Below are 20,387 nucleotides of genomic sequence, written 5' to 3' on the forward strand. Positions count from 1 at the left end.
AAAGGACCCTGACTGAAATCCAAAAGAACGCTCCTCAATTCTGTTCCGTCCAGAACGACGCCCGCAGGCCGCCCCGCTTTCTTCGCTCGCTCGTCTGCTCCCCCGCCACCGGAGCTCCGCCCGCCGGTCGTCCTCCGCCCCCTGTACGCCCTCCACCGTGCGAGCCTGTCCCGTCCCGTCTTATCTTCCGCGCGGCCCCGTCCCGGCCCCGCCTTCTCCTCCCCGCGCCGCCGTCCGCGATCGCCGGGGTGATGAACAAGCGACCCCGCGACGAGCCCTCCTCCTCCCTCGCCTCCGCCCAAAAGCGCCAGTTCGGCGCAGGTATTTATTCCCCGCCTTCTTCACCAGACCCAATCCAGTTGCCCGCTAACCCCCAATTCTGTGCTGCGGATAGCTAACTAGGGTTTGGGATTTGCGTAGGCGGTGGCGGCTATGGGGGACAACAAGGGTACTCGGAGGAGCGGAACAGCGCGCGGCGGGTGGCGGACCACTACAGCGCCCGATCGAATCAGACGCTCGAGGAGCGCGAGAACAGCCCCATCATCCACCTCAAGAAGCTCAACAACTGGGTACACTACTAGCTGTGCTACCCATCCATTAATCTCTTCAAACTCTTGAGAAATTGTCACCTCTACAATGTTAAGTGGAACCAGTAAGAAGCGGCGCTAATCCTCAAATCTCACCTTTCGCAGATAAAGAGCGTCCTGGTCCAGCTGTATGCGCGTCCGGGAGACTGCGTTCTAGATCTTGCTTGTGGCAAGGTAAGCACTGTTTTGTGAGTGTTAATTAAGATAATCTGGGATTCTTGTAGTTCCAAGCTAGTGCCGACATATATTGATTTGCTATGTAATGCAGGGAGGAGATTTGATAAAGTGGGATAAGGCCAGGGTTGGCTATTATGTAGGCGTTGATATTGCAGAAGGCTCGGTTAGTTTCTCGTAACATGATAAATCTATATTATATGCATATATAGATATAGAAGGTATTGTTATATTGTTATTTGTAACCTGTACTGTAACCATTTGAACATTTAAACTTATCTCAACGTATATATTCAACTTGGTTTAACTCAGTGTCCTTGATAAAAGAACATCCAGATTTATCAGCGGTCCTGGACCACAGAAACTTGTGTATTTGCTTTTGGTTTCCTCCCTACCTCTTGTAGACTTCAAATAAGTGTGTTTTCATGATGTTGGAGCTTTAAACTTGCAGATAAAAGATTGTATGACCCGTTATAACGGTGATGCTGATCAACAGCGAAGGAAGAAGTTCAGCTTTCCTGCACGGCTTATTTGTGCTGATTGTTATGAGGTAAAAGTGATCATAAAATGGTAGTACAGTTTATACCAAATTAATCAAACCTACCATGATGGTGTGCTCTGTACGTGCAGACAGACAGTGCCATAGCTTGTTCCAAGTGTTGAATAAAACTCGTGCCAACATATCCATGCATTTTGTCATTATGTATGATTCTGCTTATACTTTCACATCACTAGGAAAATATGCTTTGCCCTATATGTATATAAATCTATTATTTGTGGTACTCTTCAGATGCTCATCAATAATTATGAAGTGCATCACAATGCTTCTGTTTTCATGTCGTTGTAGACTCGTCTGGATGAGTATCTATGTGAGGATGCTCCATTTGACATATGCAGCTGCCAGGTGAGTGACCTATCTTTGTATGTTCAAGGAAGTTCGTTGTTATTATTTGGTTAGTTCAACCATCTATTACTTCCAATGGCAAAACAACTTTGTATTTCAGAAACCTTTTGTAAATATAACCACTGTTAAATATTACAATCATTATTGACAATTATTGTTCAAACAAATTTAAGTATCATTGTTATGTCCAGCAAATAAAATATAAGTACAAATGGATATGATTATAACAAGCTAACTGTTTGACTGTTGACCAATTCTGATTGTTCTTTTTATGTATCTCAGTTTGCAATGCACTACTCATGGTCAACTGAAGCACGTGCAAGACAAGCACTTGCTAATATATCTGCATTGCTTCGTCCTGGAGGCACTTTCATTGGAACGATGCCTGATGCTAATGTCATTATTAAAAGGCTAAGAGAAAGTATGTTACTATCTTGATCTATAATTTGATTGATCTCATCAAATTGGACCGTACTTGTCACAAGATGTTTGATAGAAATTTATATCCTCAGCTGAAGGGATGGAGTTTGGAAACAGTGTTTACTGGATTACCTTTGGTGAAGAGTACAACGAAAAGGTAGTTGTTTATTTATAGTAACTACTTGTATGTTAGTTTTCATTACTGACTGATCCTTTTTTTTTCACAATGATGTAGAAATTCCCCGCATCCAGGCCTTTTGGTATCAAGTACAAGTTCCATTTAGAGGTGAGAACAGGATCAACTTTTGAATAGTGTGAAACTGATGTTCTTGGCATTGCCCTTATCTGACATACATGTCTTGTTACAACTTGGGTGTTTATTGCCCTATGCTGTGCCTAGCTTCCTATTTTTACTCGCTGCCTTCATTTTTTCATTCATGAAATTACGATTCGGTAACAAATTCTTTGGCAACATGCAGGACGCAGTTGATTGCCCGGAGTGGGTTGTTCCATTCCATCTCTTCAAACTACTGGCAGAGGAGGTATGCAACTAATCTATTGCTTAGTGTGTTATGGTGACCTGTGTTTTTATTTCCTCATTTTGACCTAGTTCATTTCATTATTTTACGAAATTAATGGTAAAATATTTTTCTGTCTCATTAGTTTTTCTTTTACAAGTTTGCTCTGACAGATGCTGAAATTATGACCAAAAAATTGTGCCTTTTTTGCAGTATGATTTAGAGCTGGTTCTAATGAAGAACTTCCACGAATTTGTACACGAGTACTTGCAAAAGCCTGAGTTTGCTGATCTCATGCGAAGGCTGGGTGCTCTTGGTGATGGACGGTCGGTCCAAAGTAAGTAGATTACCTACTAAATTCACTGTTCTCAGTAAATGTCACTTCATTGCGTTAACATAGTTGAGTTACGCAGGCACACTATCGCAAGATGAGTGGGAAGTGTCCTATCTCTACCTCGCATTTGTTCTGCGTAAGGTATCAACAAACACAATTTCACCATTTCTCATCCTGTTAACAACTGAAACCTCATGCAGTCACGGACCTATGTTTGCTAAAATGTTCCGTTTACGCAGCGAGGCCCTCCACCCTCCCAGCGGAGAGCCAACAATGCTAACAGAGGGAAAACGTTCCTTGCTGAGGAGGACATCGAGTTTCTTAGCATATAAAGCAGAATTTGCCCTCCTGGAGCTTACTAACAAGTTATGGATTCTACGCGTCACATTGCGTAAAAGAAACTTGTATCTTTAGTGGCTCACCTGTGGTCTCTCCGAGGCGTATCTGTTATGTAACTTACCAAGTGTAATGTATAAACAGCATGGGCTAGATACTCGTTATGTAATTTTGCAGAGATGGATAAATATTCGGAAATGTTAACGCCCACGCGTGTGGGCGTTCACCATCTCGACCACACGCATCCATCACTGTTGTGTACTTTGTGCACGAATCTTGGCACAATCCGGTCGTTTTTCTGCGCCACGTAGGACAAGGCGCGTGTGTGGTGTGTGAGACAGTTCGCCCGCACGTTGGTTGCCATCCCGCGGTCAGCGGTTGCCACTTCAGGGCGTGCGGTGGAATTGCTATGCGCCCGCACGCCACGCGCCGACCGTGGTTGACGTCAAACACGTCACGCATCGCCCCTTTCTTCCTCACGGTTCCATTTACTCACCTCCGCAGTTACTGGCACAACCCACTTCGCATTTCAAACCATTGGAGGAGAAGACGAGGGGAGAAGGCGACGGCGGAGGCGGAAGAATCGACGGTGTTCGCGGCCGTCGGTGGTGCTCGCCGGATCGGAGCGGCTTCGCCGGAGCGCCTGCGGATTGAAGGTAATGCTCGCTCCAACTCTCACAATCCTTTCGGCGATTTGGCGATGCGTCGGCGTTCCCGCCAGCGGCGGAGTCCTGTGCTAGCCGTTTTCGGTGGCACTGGGCACTTTCGTCGCCGCCGCGGCGGCGGCCTCGTCGGTGTGGTTCTGCCTGTCCGGAGGCACACACTAGTTGTGCCTTGGGATTGGGCAGGTGTCTTCCGGTTTGTTAGTTGCGCATTGGTTTGAATTGGTGTTTGTAATCAGCCCGGGGAGAATTTTTGAGGTTGAATTTGAAGTCATTGTAGTTGCCTTGAACCCTAGATCTAGTTAGTCGTTTTTGAAACTGCAGTATGAGGCAAACGTGGTAGTTTGATTAACTATCATGACTGTATGGCAACTAACTTCCTCAATGAATGTGATAGTTGCCACAAACATGCTTTCCCATGCGGCAACTAACTTACTGAAATGACTGTGATAGTTGCCACAAACAAGCTTTCCCATGCGGCAACTAATTTATTGAATGACTGTGATAGTTGCCACACACATGCTCTTCCATGTGGCAACTAATTTCTCGAATTACTGTGATAGTAGCCACAAACATGCTTTTTCATTGTGGCAACTAATTTTCCTGAATGATTGTGATAGTTGCCACACTGTATGAATGGTAAAGTGTAGTAAATCGATAGTCACTGCAGTTTCAGCAACCAACTGCACTGGATGGCAACTAATCTGCACATCAACTGTGCCTGTTGCCACATGGATAGTATATTCTTGTGGCAAATAGAATGTGAACACACTGTGTCTGTTGCCATACTGTAGACAGGACAATGTGGCAAATTGGCTGCATAACATGGCAACCAATTTTGCATATCAATTATGTCAGATGCCATACATATGCTTTTCCATGTGGCAAGTTTTTGTCTGACCACATCATGTCTGTTGCCATGTTACAGTCAGTATAATGTGGCAAATTTATTGTACTGCAGATGCAATTTTTGTGTTTTGCCACAATGACTTGTGATATCTGAACACACTGTGGCAATTTTCAGGTTCTTGATTAGATGTTTTTCATCGCTTTTTTGTATTATGTGTTGCATTTTAACATGGCAATTTCAACCTAGCACATTTTTGCCGCTGAACACATGGCATTTTATTGGTGTATTTCGGACAGGGTGTGAGCTGCCACATCTTAGTTTTTGTGCTGTGGAGGATTTTGTGACTTTCTATCGTTCTATCTTGGGCTAACATGGCAACTTCAACATTTTGTTTTCAAGTGCATTTACAATCTGTACACTTTTTTTTTGAAAATGTAACCAATGTGCTTACTTGCCATGTTTCTGTTTTCGACAATCACAGGAGGGATGCGTGTGTGTTCATGTGATATTTTGCATTCACTAGTTGACATTTTCTGTTAGGTGGCAACTGCTTACATCTTGCATTTTCATTTCCACCGTGACAATTTGGTCTGTTCCTATCTCAGCAGAATGGCTCGTGGTGATAATCAAAATGATGATGATGATTTCATGGATCCACCAAAGCATAATCGGGCAACTGGACGGAGAAAAGAGGGTGATGAGGTAACTGTCCACACACACCCCTCCTCCTGCTTATGTTATTGGTTGCCACCTCGAGCTTGCAGTCGTCTGTCATGAACTAAAATTTCATGACAGTGCAAAACATGGCAACAACTGATCACTTTTTATCTGTTTTTTGCAGAAGAAGAAACGTATTCGCAACAGAGCCTCTCAAGAATGAGTGACTACGTTGACTGACAGATTTACTGACGATCAGAAGGGAGCTGCTGCTGAGATGGGTATGCAGGCTCTGATGAATGTCCGGTGCACGAACCTTGTCAACCCTGTATGCGACTGGCTTGGTGAGATTTACGACCCCGCCTCCAGGAAATTTGTGATTCCGGGACGTGGAAGACTACCGTTGAACGAGGAATCCGTGTTCTGCACTTTGGGTGTGCCTCGTGGACATATCAAAGTCCCGTACGAGGTCAATAACGAGATCGAGGAAGCGCTGTTCCCCCGTTTGTTTCCTGGGTTGGAATCCATGTCGAACACGTCTGCACTGGCAGATTCGCTGGAGGCCATGACAACCCATGGAGATGTTTTTAAGATGAAGCTACTCATGTACCTCATCTCAGCTGTTTTCGCGCCGACCACTTCTCTTCGCCCAAGCAACAAATGCTTCCCCATCCCGGTGAATGATTCATCTTTACTACTTTATTTTCCTTCAACCTTTTGGCTCCGATGTCATGTGTAAAGCTAGTCACTGCCAGTGTTTTTTGATGTTTTTTCCATTTGATTTTTGATGCGGCAACCCTTTGTCCTGAAATTTTGTGCGGTGCAGGCGGATCTGAAAAATGTGAAGAACATGAATTGGTGTAAGTTTATTGCCGACTTCCTGCACGATGCATTCTCAAGCAAGATGTACCAAAAGGGTTGTCGACTGCATTTAATGATATTTTTTTACCAGTCCTTTCTGTGAACACTCTTTTTAACTCACTTTTATTCATGCATGGCAACCTGATCATAACAAGATGGCAACTGCCATAATGACGATATGGCAACTGGCATAATAACAATATGGCAACTACCATCATATTATTATGGCAACTGTCATCATACTATGATGGCAACTGCCATCATGGCAATATGGCAACTGCCATCACACTATGATGGCAACTAGCACATACAGATGGCAACTTCTTCTTTTTTTCTTTTTTTTCATGCACCTCAACTTGATTATCATGGGAACATAGATTATTCTATTTTTTCCACAAAGTACCATGATGGCAACTGATATTTCTTTCTTTTTAAAATTGTTTTACATCAGCTCATGTACGTCGACTGTCTTGATCTGTCCACCGTGGATTTCACTGGGACAGGAGGCCCGCCGCCTATGCACAAGTTTGCAGTTTCTGCATGGACTATCAATGCTGTCAAGGCTGTGCTTGCCGCAGACAGGGTAACTGATACCAAATATGGAAAACTGCAGGTTAGTTCTAGTTTCTTTCTCCACACGGCATGCTTACAAATTTGACATGAGGCAACCGTCTGTGGTTCATAAGAGATGACTACCTTTGTTAGCCATAGCTGTCTGCGTATTGTATCCATGTCTCACTCCACATGGCAACTTTTTCATTCGTGCTGAAACTTACATTCTCTCTCTTACATCCTAGCTATTTTTTTATTTTTTCTAGCTGATGGCCAAGCATGCTATAGACTACAGCGTGTTTGGGGGGCCTCAAAACTTTGGAAAGTGGATGGACGTGCACTCAGCTCCGTCTTGCCCTACTGAGGTAATCAAAAGATCTACATCTATGGTTTGCCGTGGATTATTTTTGATGTCGCGCAAGTGACTGCAATATGGGTGGTTATTGATGCTTCTTGTTTCGTGCACAGGCGAGGGCACCTGTTGAGCATCTAATTGGGAAGTTTACATCCGGAATGACCGGCTTGCTCGGGAAGTTGGTTGAGGGGTGGACGTCCCTCAGTGGCTCTGATAGCGACGCGGTTGCGAGGCAGTTCACTTCATTTGTCCCAGAACGTACACATCGGCCAACTGGTTGCCGTGGCCGGTATGACTACAACAGTTCCCAAGAGCCTGCTGACACACAAGATGAACTAGATGGAGACGCTGGTCTCAGCAAGGATGACGACGATGACATGGAGAACGTGCAACAGGACACTGATGATGATGAACATGCTGAAGTTCGTGCAGGTGGTAACAAGGGCAAGGATGCACCAGATGTCCCCACACCGGAGAAAGTCAAAGAACATACGGTTGCGAGAGGCGAGGGGGTGTTGCCATCAAAGAGGGGGAGGGCTCCAGAGGATGTTGGGAAGGGTTCTCCTGGCAAGAGGTCTAGGACCGATCCCGTAGCTGCCAGGAGGAGGTTCGACTTTAATTTTAGTTGTTTGCTTTGTCTATTTTCTTGGAACAGACTCATTCCTTTTTTGCACTTATTTTTGCCAAGCGCGGCAACGAGTTTGCTGTCTGACAATTGCCACCTTTTTCCCTCCATCTCATACGTGCAGTGAGCCGACAGCTGCTGGACGAGCAGTTACGAAGAAACAGGCGCCAACGCCAACCCGTATTTCTGCTCGGTTGAACAAAGGTGCCCCCATTGCTGGTGACACCCCTTCCACCAGGTCATCTCCTCGTACGACAACGTCCAACACCGGGGATCCTGTCGTGTTGCCAGACCTGAGGAAGCCAGTCAGGAAGTAGGTTTTCCATGCGCTTTCATTGATATAGTGCTATATTTTTTTGATTTTCCAATGCATCCATTCAGCTTGTCACATGGTCTTCTGTCATCGTCCCCACATGGCAACTGCTGTTTTTCAAATGATTTTTTCCTTCCTTTTTAAGTGCATGGCAACTCCTATTGGTTTTTATATGGCAACTGGCATCTAGGCCAAATGGCAACTCTTACTGTACCTAATGACAACTGCCATCTTTACCGTTGGCTTGTGTGCTCATCCCATACCTAGGTTTGAAATTGCATTCATGGCAGATCAGACATTTTTATCATTCTTCAAGTTGGCTAACATGGCAACTACTGCTGGATTTGTATGGCAACTGCTAACTATGCCACATGGAAACTCATGTACCCTTACATGGCAACTACCAGCTTTTCCACTTGTTTTTCATTTTTTTAAGATTTCTACCATGGCAAATATATTTTGTTCCCCTTACATTTTTTAATACCTTTTTCATGTGCTTTCTTTTTTTGCAAGGTGAAGAAGACTACTATGCGCGGGGCCAAGCTATCAGTAAGGACCCACTCGAACGCCTTCATTCAAAGTTGTCAACAGGGGGCAACTCAGATGTTCATTAGGCGCTAGGCGACAATACTGCTGCTGCACCGTCAACTGCTCCCACTAACTCTGATGCAAGTGGCCGACCATCTCCGCCGGCTGCAGATGTGCAGGCTAGAACAACAGGCATCCGTACATCGGGGAGTGACGATTCGGTATCTGCCAGGACAGCTAAAATATTGCCAACTCTTCTGGCAATGAAGGATGCTGCTGTGAGCCATGCCACCCCATCAGCAAGCGTTGAAGTGGACGCTCCCGAGACCAACCTAAGCAAGGAAGATTCCCGCTCATCTGACACTGATTCCAAGCGCATGCGTGGTGGCACTCCTGTGTCCACGACAGAAGTGGCTGAGGCGGCAGTTCACAATAATATGCCATCTACAGGTGAGAGTCTTGGCACAACAGCTCCAGCTCCTGTCGGTGCAGATACTGCTAAGGCAACTGTTTCGTGTGCTGGTCTTCCACCTAGGCGTCGTAGCCCCCGCAAGCAATCAACAGACATACCCAATGCACCGGCTGTAGCTAGGAGCAGTAGAGACGAGTCTGGTTATGTTCCTGCGTCCACACTGTTCCCGCCACCTGCCAAAAGCAATGTGATGGAGAAACCGGAAGACCGGAGCACAACTGATGCAGGTGTCAAGCCGGGCACGAGTGACGCAGGTGAACATCCGGAGCAGACTGCGCCTTTACCCGCAGTCCCCAGCTTAAATCTGCGCACTTCCAGGCTCCCAGTCAATGTGGGTGTCCCTTACAACCCAAACAAGAAGATTGTCAAGAAAGCTGTGGCTGATACTGCTGACAACACGCCCCCCTACAAATAAGCCCGATCATTCTGTAGCAGCCGATTCAGATATGTTTGTTGATCTTTCACCCTTGGATTCTGCCCCGCAAGTTGTTCGTGGTCCGGCCAGTAGGCATGAGAGGCACCCAATGGCCTTCACCTAGGGCTGGGCGTTCGGTTGCCCCGAAACGATCGGCTCAGTGCTTCGGTCTATTTGAAATTTCGGTTTTGTAGAAATGCTGACCGATTGGTCAATAGAAAATTAGCTAACCGAAGACTGTCAGCACCGAAATTTCGGTTCGGTCTTCGGCTCTACCGAACAGCACCGAGATATACTACTATTTAACAACAGTCTGAATCATTGCATTTATTCTGACTGTACAGTACTTGTACTAGTAGCAGCACTTTATTCTGATGTACAGTGGTTGTAGCTCTTCGTACTAGCTAAAGGCTAGCCTCCGTGGTAAAATGAGCGGTGGTGGGCTGGTAGCTGACACAAGTGGGGAAAGTACTTCTCTATTACCCAAACTTTTACTCTGTAAAATTAGCAACGGCGGCTCGTTGGGTCAGCCACTCCACTTCCCAATGCCGATGTGGGACTCAAGCACTGATAGAAAATAGACAAGTCCATGTTCACATGAAAAAGTAGCAACGATTCTTAAAAAAGAAAGAGTAGCAATGGGCATGCAGATCGGACCTACGTGGTTACTCGGTTTTCGGTCTGTTCGGGTAGCGGAGGGACACACCCGAATTCACCGAACTAGGTTCGGTTTTCAACGAATGCAAACCGAATGTGCTACCAAAGTTTCCGGTTTCGGTGAATTTGGCTTCGGTGCCGGTTAGTTCGGTTTGGTACATCGGTTTTCGGGTTATATGCCCAGCCCTACCTTCACCCCACCGAGTTTAGTCTTGGCATTAGTCAAGATCAACCAGTGGTGCCAGATCCTATGCCAGTTGCCTTTGCTTTCCCGGGAGGCATGCCCGCAATGATGGCGCAGCAAATGGTCGAGGGCAGGAAGGCTATCAAGTTCGCAGAGCTGATAGTCCAAGGTACATTTATCATGTGCTTATCATTTTCTTGTATACATCTTTGTAGTTTGACTTTTGTCCCAATCATATTTTTTGGGGGTCCTCACTTATGATGGAAACTGATATGTGATGACATGGCAACTGGATTTGATGCACCATGTCACCTACATTTTTTTTGCTGCCATGCTGCATTTCACATTGGGCAACCACATGGCAACTGAAGTTGATTCAACATGGCAACTGTAGTTGCTGTCACATGGCAAATACAGTGCAATACACATGGCAACTGGATTTGCTGCACCATGTCACCTGCATTTTTTGTTTCCATGCTGCATTTTTTCCATTCGGCAAGCACATGGCAAGTGGAGTTAGCACAACATGGCAACTGTAGTTGCTCATGGCAACTACAGTGCAACCAGATGGCAACTATAGTGCAACTACATGGCAACTGTAGTTGCTATGACATGGCCACTATAGTTGCAGCACACATGGCAACTCCCCACTTTTTGTACCTACATCTCACATCATGCACCCTATCTTCTCACAATCCATCTATTTTTGATTTCTAGGTATCCTAATCCACTTTTTTGATCCTTGCAGCCACCCCTGAGGAGATTTCACCGTCACTTGATGAAGCTTACCGCAGGATCGAGGAGGCAGCATTGCAGAGGAGGGCTTACCGCAGGATCGAGGAGGCAACATTGAGAGGAGGTCCTTACGAGGGCAAGGGCAATCAAGTTCCAACGTGCCTGCAGATACGGTATCTGAGGATACTAGGAGTGCCACCCCTGGTTCTGTGAGGCAGCAGAGCGTAGTTCACCCACCTCCCGCGGAAGACTACGAGCTCGAATTTAGGGCCACTAAGGAATAGACCCAGCTGTACAATATTGTCAAGCGGTTTGGAAATGCGAGGGCCAGCAGCAAGCACATGAAGGAGCTGAAAGCGTAAATGACCACACCCCATAATCTCTCATTTTGCTTTGCTCCTTTTTTACCATTCATCTTCTTCGTACTTTCTATACATGATCCGCTTACGTTTTAGTTCTTTCATTTTTTACTTAGTAGGCATGATTCTTTCATGTTATATCATTTTCATACAGCTCATGTTTGGACAGAACCAAGGTCATTCAATGCGAAGCGACGTACATCGACCTGGGTGATCTTGCCGAGTCCGTGTGGCCAAACGGTAGAATGTCGACGAATGTAGTTGCATGCGGGATTGACTACATCAACAATCATACGGATGTGTGTGCTGACAAAATAATCATGCATTACAGTGTGACCTGCAAAATATGGGATGGTGACTTCCACCACAAAATCCTGAAGAAGAATTTTGCTCAACACGGTGAATTCAAGCTCACACTAAAGAAATATGTGAGTACTCCTTCCCTGTTTGCACTTTTTTTCACATGGTATGGTTTTTTGCCATCATCTGCACTCTGTTTATGTGGCAGATGTTTCATGTGGCAATAGCTGCCGTGCAAACTGACTTTTTGATTTTTGCATCCCGTGCAAACTATGTGGCAACTTCATAGAAAAATACACGACAAATTTTGTTCATACGTGGACGGGAACTTTCTTTCAACTACCACCACCATAACTAAACATTCTACGTGATTCTACTTTTTTTGTCCCTCTGCTGTTCTTCATGTGAACTCTGCTTCTCATTTCCTTCACTTTTACATGCAGGTCATGTTCCCCATGTTCCAGGAGCTTGCACCACGTGATCAACATGACAAGTGTGGTCACCACTATGCAATCTGTCTTGACCTGAAGAACCAACGCTTTGAGGTGCTTGATTCAATGCGTTCGGCAGCTGATGCAGACCTTACTTCGCATGCTGAATTCTTCATCAACAACGTCAAAGAGACATGGAACCGTCACTACGAAAACTCAAAGGTCCAGATCAGACATTTCCCGGTTGAGTACGTGGTGACTATGAATCAAGGGAACACGTAATTTCCTACCCCCCTCCTTCATGTGCCATTTACATCAATCCCACCCCTCTTTTGTTGTTACATCTGAATTGAAGTTTATCACTGCTATGTCTGTCCTTTTTTGCGAGTTCCCCTGACTCTTTTTCTTGTGCAGGACAGACTGGGGCTTTCACACGTTGGAATACTTTGCAAAGTGGGAAGGTAGACTTGTCCCCGCTGTCACAGCTGCAATGGTCGTTGAGCTCCGGAAAATCTACACATGGAACTGGTTGACGAATGAAGATTCCAACAAGAGGTCCGGAGCACGCGAGTTCATGGAGGAAGCTGTCAAGAAAGTCATCAAGAAGTACAAGTGATCACGTGGCGTTACACACCGGACGCATACCTTACATTCTGTTACCGAGGAATGTAAGGTACTATCTCTTTGTTCTCATGAAAAACTATGTTCGTGTGCTATGTTATGACTGCAACCCCGCGTAGCCTACTATGCAGTGGTGGTGTGTGAGCGACATTTGAATAGTTTCTGTAATATATGTGTGGATGTGAACCTATTTAGGCGTGACAGCAGATATGTTTTTATGTTTATCATTTTTACTATGGTTTCATCGTTTGTAGCACCAGTTTGCTGTTTTCGAATTCGTCTACGATGTTTTAAAACATGGCAAATGTAGTTCATCAGACATGGTTAGTGAGAGTCATTGTCATTTTTCATTTGGCTGTTTTGTTTCTTCTTTTTCATCGCTAACTGCACCGGCTAGCATGGTAGGTTGATCATGTAGCCACAACCTTTGCTGCGGTTTATGCACGTTACGCTTTTTTCAACTTGTTTCCCATACATTGCACACAACACACTATGTGTCACTACCGCGTCGAATTATCATGGAAATATATGCGATGCAGAGTCATTACAAATACCATGGCATATTTTCACTACAGCTAACATGGCAGATCTAGTACAAACAACAGGGCAGATCCAACATAATTAACATGGCAGATCCAGTACAACTAACATGACAGATCCAGTACAACTAGCATGGCATATTTAGTATAAAATAGCATGGCATATTTAGTATAAAATAGCATGGCAGATTAACTACACATAACATGGCAGATTAAGTACCCATAACATGGCAGATTAAGTACCCATAACATGGCAACTGCATTTATCCATTCAATGTATTTTCCTTCAACTTCTGATGCCCCTCAAGAGTCATTCTCCCAATTTAAAAAAAATTCACAACATCTAGGGTACAAAACAAAATGTCCACAAGGACCATGTCATAGCGCCCCAATTTTTGCTTATGGATTGCCCGTCCCTTTCTTCGTTTTCTTGTGTTTTGCTTGAATCTCCAATCCTGATTTGTACCTTATCTCTCTTGGACATCCCTTTGTGATGGAACGGGGTGGGTTCCTGACCTGGGTTTGTGTGCTTGCTGTTCCAAATCCTATCTCCAAATTTTCAGATGATGGCCCCGTGGATGAAGGCACACTTGATGTGCGGGGGAACCGGTGTAAGGCTTCCTCAGCTTTCCTCTTCTTGATCTCATCAAGCTCTCTTTTCAGGGCCTTCCTGTGTTTTTCTGCGACTCTCGCTGTCTAATCACTCTTGCACGCTTCATCAATTAGCTCAGCATAGTTCTTTGTCAGCACAACGTGCCTCACGGCTTCCATGGTTGCCTCAGGTCTCTCGTCATGCACAGCCAGAACTGCGTTTGTTGTTTGTGGCGCAAACGCGTCGTCAGCATCCCAAGTCCATCGTGGCCTTATGAAATGGCGGGGCATCTGTGTCACAGCGTTCATGTCCATTACTTTTAGTATGTGACAACACACAATGCCGTCCCGTTCAAACTTGCAGCATTGGCAGTAGTATTCGCCTTTGCCTATCGAGGCTTTGACGAAGTAGTTCCTTCCTTTGTCTGGGTCTTCAGGTTCCGAATCTGACATGCCCAAAATAGAACACACCTTGAACGTATGTTCGTCCACCTGGAAAGCCGTGAACATGCTGGCACGCTTTATTTCTTTCTGGAATATGCAAGTTTTGTGTGTTTTCTGTTAAACTATCGTGCGCTCTTTTTTTGTAGCACCTTATGTTGTCATGGAAATAGAAATACATTTTGTTTGAACATGGCAAACATAGTACATTGAACATGGCAAATATAGTACCTTGAACATGGCAACTGCAGTACACTAGACATGGCAACTGCAGTACACCAGACATGGCAACTGCAGTAAACTAGACAAGGCAACTGTAGTACATTTTCAACTGGCCATCGTCATTTCCACACCAACATTCCCCAATGGAAGCACATTGCATAAAACATGGCAACTGCATTTTTATTAAACATGGCATCTACAGTTGAGTAAACATGGCAATTGCATTTTCAACAAACATGGCAGTTGCATTTTAGTAAACATGGCAATTGCATTTCAGCATATGTGTCGACAATATAACATTTTTTCAGTTGACATTGGCATTTGCATACCAACATGCCCCAATGGAAGTACAGTGCATTAAACATGGCAACTGCACTTCATTGAACATGGAAAATGCATCCGAGCAAGCATGGCAAACCGAATTTTCATTGAACATGGCAACTACAGTTGAGTAAGCATGGCAAACAGTATTTCATTAAACATGGCAACTACATATCATGGCAACTGCATTGCACTCTATATGGCACCTACTGCCTTAGTGCTTTTGCGCAAATAAGACCGTAACGCAACTGACTTACTTGTTAAAGATCTTGTTGGTGTATATCTTGCTCATCTGCCTCTCCATCGGTAAATACGTTAGCAATTTTGGCTGCTTTAGCACGGTGGTCGCTTCTTGCTGTAGCTCAGATCCCAGAATTTTTTGTTGCAAAGCTGTGTACTGCTTGGCAAACTGTAGCAATTTGGTGCCAGGGCTCACGTACCGCTTCAAAACAGCATTGAACCCCTCGCTGCGCTGCGTAGTCTGCAGAAAGGGGAAGAAGCACTGCATGAAGTAGGCCGGCACCCAATACATTCGCTTCTCCCACAGGCTAGCAAGCGTCTCATTGTCTTGGACTTGATATGTTTCAATCATGGCCATCCAGCTCCTTTCAAACTCCTCCATCGTCAAGTTGTGGTCCACGCACAACTCAAACGCCTTGTGGAGCTCTAGACGGTCAACAAAGAATGGTCCTAGCGTCTCTTCGACCTTCTTTATAATGCGCCACCTGCAGTACCTGTGCACTGCCAACGGAAAGACCTCCTCTATGCCTGCACGCATGCTGAAATCCTGGTCTGTTATTATGTTCATCGGAGCAAGTCCATCCATGCACTCCAAGAAGGTCTTGAACAACCAAACGTACCCATCCGTGTCTTCGTTCCGAACGAGCCCGCAGCCGAACTGCAACGACTGATTGTGGTTATTTATTCCTATGAACGGAGCGCATGGCATCTTGTACATATTAGTCAGATACGTCGCGTCGAATGAAATGCAATATCGGAAATGTTTGTAGGCTCTCCTTGCAGCACCATCCACCCAATACATGTTCCTGACATGGTCCTCATCGTCCAACCTTATCATGTAGAAGAAATCTGGATCTTCCTTCGCTTTCTCATCGAAGTAGGCCATTGTGGCCTCTATGTCAGCCAACTTGCTCTCTCTATGGTACTTGGCCTGTAGGTTTGTGACGTCAGCTGGTATGTAGGGCATGCTACTCAGTTTCCCCTTTTTGCTGTGGATGAGTGATAGTATCTGGACCATTCTTGATGGACCGACGTTACAATCATGTAGCAGCTTTACGAATTGCCTTTCGACGGGGGTGAATCCTCTATGGGCGGTCAGAAATTTTACCAGGTCGAACTTCTTTATGAGTTTGTGGTTGTGCTCGTCAAAATATTCAGTGACCACATACTGTGTTCCATCTATGTTTAGCTTACACCGGACAGGGCATCCCGTCTTGAGAATGATCCCTCTCTTTCGTTCCGGAACGACAAGCGCAACACCTTTCCCCTTCTTGTTCCTTCATGCCTTGTGGCACGTCATCTCACCTCTGCTGTACTCGTTAGTTTTCTTAATTTTCCTATGGTATTCGGTGTTGACGGCAAACCCATGGAACTTTGCATATGTCTGGTAGAATTCCTTTGCTTCTGCAAACGATTCAAATCTCTACCCAACGTACGGTGGCTGAGGTACCACGATCTCTGGTTGCCCATCATCTTCATCCCCTTGTGCCTCGTCGTCAGTTTCATCATTCACTTCAGTATCGGTGGCAGTTTCATCTACTTGAGTGTTGCCAGTGCTTGTGTTCAAAGGGGTGGCTATCAGAATTGCTGGAATGATTGCCATTTCTGACTCTGACTCGGCATTGTGTGCGGCATGATTGTCTGCTGGCTGGGGGAACGCGTCTTCCGTGCGCTCAGAGCTCCCCGCAGTAGATGTCCCCGCGCCGTTGTTCACTGTAGTTGTAGGCCCTGTAATGGAAAAAACAGGTACGAGAGTAAGATTTTTGTTTGAATAACATGTTTATCGCAACGGATCACATCAACGTCGAGTAATTTGGCATTACATCATTCGAATAGCAAGATGTGAGTCTGCGCGTGGACATGTGTGGCAAATGTAGTTGTCCAGTCATGGCAGCTACAGTCCAATAAACATGGCAACTATTGTTTGCCAATGCACGGCAACCAACTCCTTTTTTAGTACGAAAACTTGGGTTCTATATGCATGGCAGCTGCGGTCCTGCATACATGGCAAATACTGCTCCCAACACATGGCAACCGCTGTGTTCTAGCAACAAAACTATTGCATTCTAAGCCTGATCTCACTAGGCAAAATGCGATCAACCATTAGTGATGCACACATGCTTTTAGCAGTTGGCAAATTTTCGAAGACAATACATGACTCATTATACGCAACCACTTGTTAGCGTTTTATGCTTGGTTTTGTCCACCATCACTGCTACAAATCTTCTTTTTCGTCACATGCTTTTTTTTCCATAAAAACAAATGTAGTGCTATTTTGTGGTTCAATTTTTTCCTTACCTTGTTGTGCTGCATGTGCCCATCTTGTATGGTCTGTGACACCAAATTGACGTGCTCTATCTGCAATCTGTGAAGCTTGCCACAAGACGTTTGCCGGGTTACCACCACCGTAATAACCTGTAAGCATCGTAGTAGTTGGTCAATACATGGCAAATGCAGTTTGTGCTAGCATGGCAACTGCAGTTGTCCTGGCATGGCAACTGGAGTTGCCCTGGTATGGCAACTGCAGTTGTTCCTGGCATGGCAAATGCAGTTGTTCCTCCATGGCAACTGTAGTTGTCCAGGGATGGCAACAACAGTTGTCCAGGGATGACAACTGCAGTTATTTATCCATGGCAATTGCAGATGTCCAGTCATGGCAACTGCAGTTGTCAACTATGCTCCTTCTGCTAATTGACCGTCCGCAACTTCACTTTTTTATGGACTCACCTGTGTATGACGTCAATGGCAGGTACATGGGTGCTGCCTGATGCCACGTGCTGCATGAAGGCTCTGCATTTTCACCCGTCATAACTCGTGAGTCTTTTTGCCAATTTTTGCATGTTTATTTTTCATGTCCAGACCAGTATGTGTTCTTTTTCGTATGCGTTACCTTGATTAGCCATATTAGCTAGTTGAAGTTGGTTGCCCTTACATTTGTCAGTGTTAGTGCCTTGTGACTGAACTTGCCACGGGGGCCCCCCTGAGTGTGTTTTGGTCATAAGAACCTGCAAAAAAATGACAGTGTACGACATAAGTAGAATGTCATCTTCATCGTTCCGAAGATGGCAACTGTTCTCTTCTTTTGTTATCACGAATCATACGAATGCTTGCATACTGTTCTAGTAGTGGCAGCAACGGCCCTGCAGAAATGAGTTGACTGTACTCTGATGCATCCCAAGGGGGCATTTCTGGCCTTTGAGAACCCCAAGTATCAGCGCCATCTTCGTGATTCATTCTTTCCGCGTCTCGCTTCTTCCAATGTGTTCTCAATAACTACATGAACAAGAATGCATCAACAATCCACAAGAATTGTATTCTTCTGCTGCTTGCACATAGAAGATAACACGTCAGTGTTATCACATTTTCATGCGTAGGCAACCAACACATCGCGGCAAGTAGGACATGCACATGGACAGTCTTTTTTCTAAAATTTTGTGTGCTAGCTATCTGTTCGATTAGATGGCAACAACCACTACAATAGGGATGGCAAGCAACAGGTCAACTTGGTGGCAGTTACTGACAACGAAAGGTGGCAACTGCCGTTATACACAAGTGGCAATTAATTTTTCCCACCCCCTTTATTCCAAATTTGTCATTCCTCTCCTTTTTTAGGGATTCCTACTCACCCATTTCATACCCAACTACTTGCGTCAATCAAACTAGGAACTTAAGTTAATATCAAACGTAGTACATGGCAGATCTGGTGTATTCTGCTTGGCAATTGCGAAGATACACCGAACCATGTAGTGTTTTACCCCTATAGCATGGATCCAATGGCCACCTTCATCTGTAAATTTGCAATTTTCTGCCCAGAAGAAGGATGAGAAGCAGTACGAGATCGGGAGATTTCACCTGATTTTAGCTGATCGTCTTTGGAGGGCTGGGTTGGAGTGGGGGGCTGGGGGTGGGGAGGGTTGGGGTGTGGTTTGCGGTGGGAGTGCCCTACGGATCTGCTCTGGTTGCCATGGCAACCAGAGAAGGCCGGCGACGGAGGTAGGGGTTCGAGAGGTGGTGGACGATGGCGGTAGTCGAGAGTGGGGATCGATCGGAGGCCGGGAACGGCTGGGTCGTGCGGGCAGCGGGTCGTCTGGCCTGTACGGGGTCGTGCGGGTGGGGTTGCCACACACCGGACGTGCGGGCTGTGCAATTGCGCGCCTGGACGCGGTCGTGCGGGCGGGTTCCTGTTCATGCCACACGAGGCGTGCAGGCGGGTTCATATCCATGCCACACGTGTGGCAGTTATCGGGACCCTAAATATTTAGGTGTCATACTTCACGCAAAAGCACTGAAGTTCTATATGAAACGTGGAAACGTCGGTTGACTCATTTTTCTTGTGATGTACTCGCATTTTGTGTGCTTCCATATTCAGGGAAGTTTTGCGGGACACGACTATCAGAGTCGGAGCTGAATCGCAAAGGGAAAAACTTCGAGGAATGTCTAGCATTCAGCCGGCTGATTTCCGCGCATTGTCCACCGCCTTGAGCGGGCGACACATGTCCCTATGGGAGCTCAGTTGGAATTGCAACATGGCCCCATGTTTCAATCACAACCCGAACCATGTTGCAAGGACGAGGCAGCGTGAGGCGGGTAATGCGTGTCTGTGTGGAGCTCGGTCTGAGATTGCAACATGGCTCATATTATAGTCGGGCCATGTTGCTAAGGACGAGGCAGCGCGAGGCGCATGATGAGTGTCTCGGTCTGAGATTGCAACAACGATAGATTTCAACTATGATTTGAACAACCTTAAATACTAAAGATTCTACGGGCTCTTCCTCCTTGACATGATCTCACAAGAGGGCGAGTCTTCGACTGTCGCGGCCACGCGGTCGACGAATGCATGTGCGTCCTAGATGCGGAGTACATCCATATATTTTAAGGCCGTCGTGAGTGTGGCTTCCATTTCCACGTGGACGGCCATCGAGATGCGGTAGAAGTACTCGAGTGCGGTGGGGAGGCGAGCTCGGCCGACGGTTGATTCATCCTTACAGCGTGTGTCGTCCTTGACCCACTCGGACAAGTGCCACACACTCTCCCAAAATGTTCTCTCGGCACAGTCCTCTCTCAGGTCTCACTGACGAAAGGTTCGCTTGGAGGACGAGGCCACACCGACATGGTCGATGGGGGTGATTGTGGTTGCGATAGGGAGGGACAAAGAGAGGGGCGGGGTGGTGGCCGACTTATGA

The 20,387-nt window shown here is 45.9% G+C and overlaps 1 protein-coding gene across 1 annotated transcript; it reads left to right on the top strand.

Moving 5' to 3' along the window:
• Nucleotides 1-35: 35 nt before the first annotated feature.
• LOC119328249 (mRNA cap guanine-N7 methyltransferase 1) lies at nucleotides 36-3,511 on the top strand. The gene is made up of 13 exons (XM_037601259.1): nucleotides 36-321; nucleotides 421-569; nucleotides 693-761; nucleotides 856-927; nucleotides 1,213-1,311; nucleotides 1,609-1,665; nucleotides 1,948-2,086; nucleotides 2,178-2,242; nucleotides 2,321-2,371; nucleotides 2,565-2,627; nucleotides 2,817-2,940; nucleotides 3,017-3,078; nucleotides 3,177-3,511. The coding sequence occupies exons 1-13, from the start codon at nucleotides 252-254 to the stop codon at nucleotides 3,267-3,269; spliced, it is 1,113 nt and encodes a 370-aa protein (XP_037457156.1). The 5' UTR covers nucleotides 36-251; the 3' UTR covers nucleotides 3,270-3,511.
• Nucleotides 3,512-20,387: the final 16,876 nt, after the last annotated feature.

This window comes from Triticum dicoccoides, chromosome 1B (assembly GCF_002162155.2).
Source record: "Triticum dicoccoides isolate Atlit2015 ecotype Zavitan chromosome 1B, WEW_v2.0, whole genome shotgun sequence".
NCBI lineage: Eukaryota > Viridiplantae > Streptophyta > Magnoliopsida > Poales > Poaceae > Triticum > Triticum dicoccoides.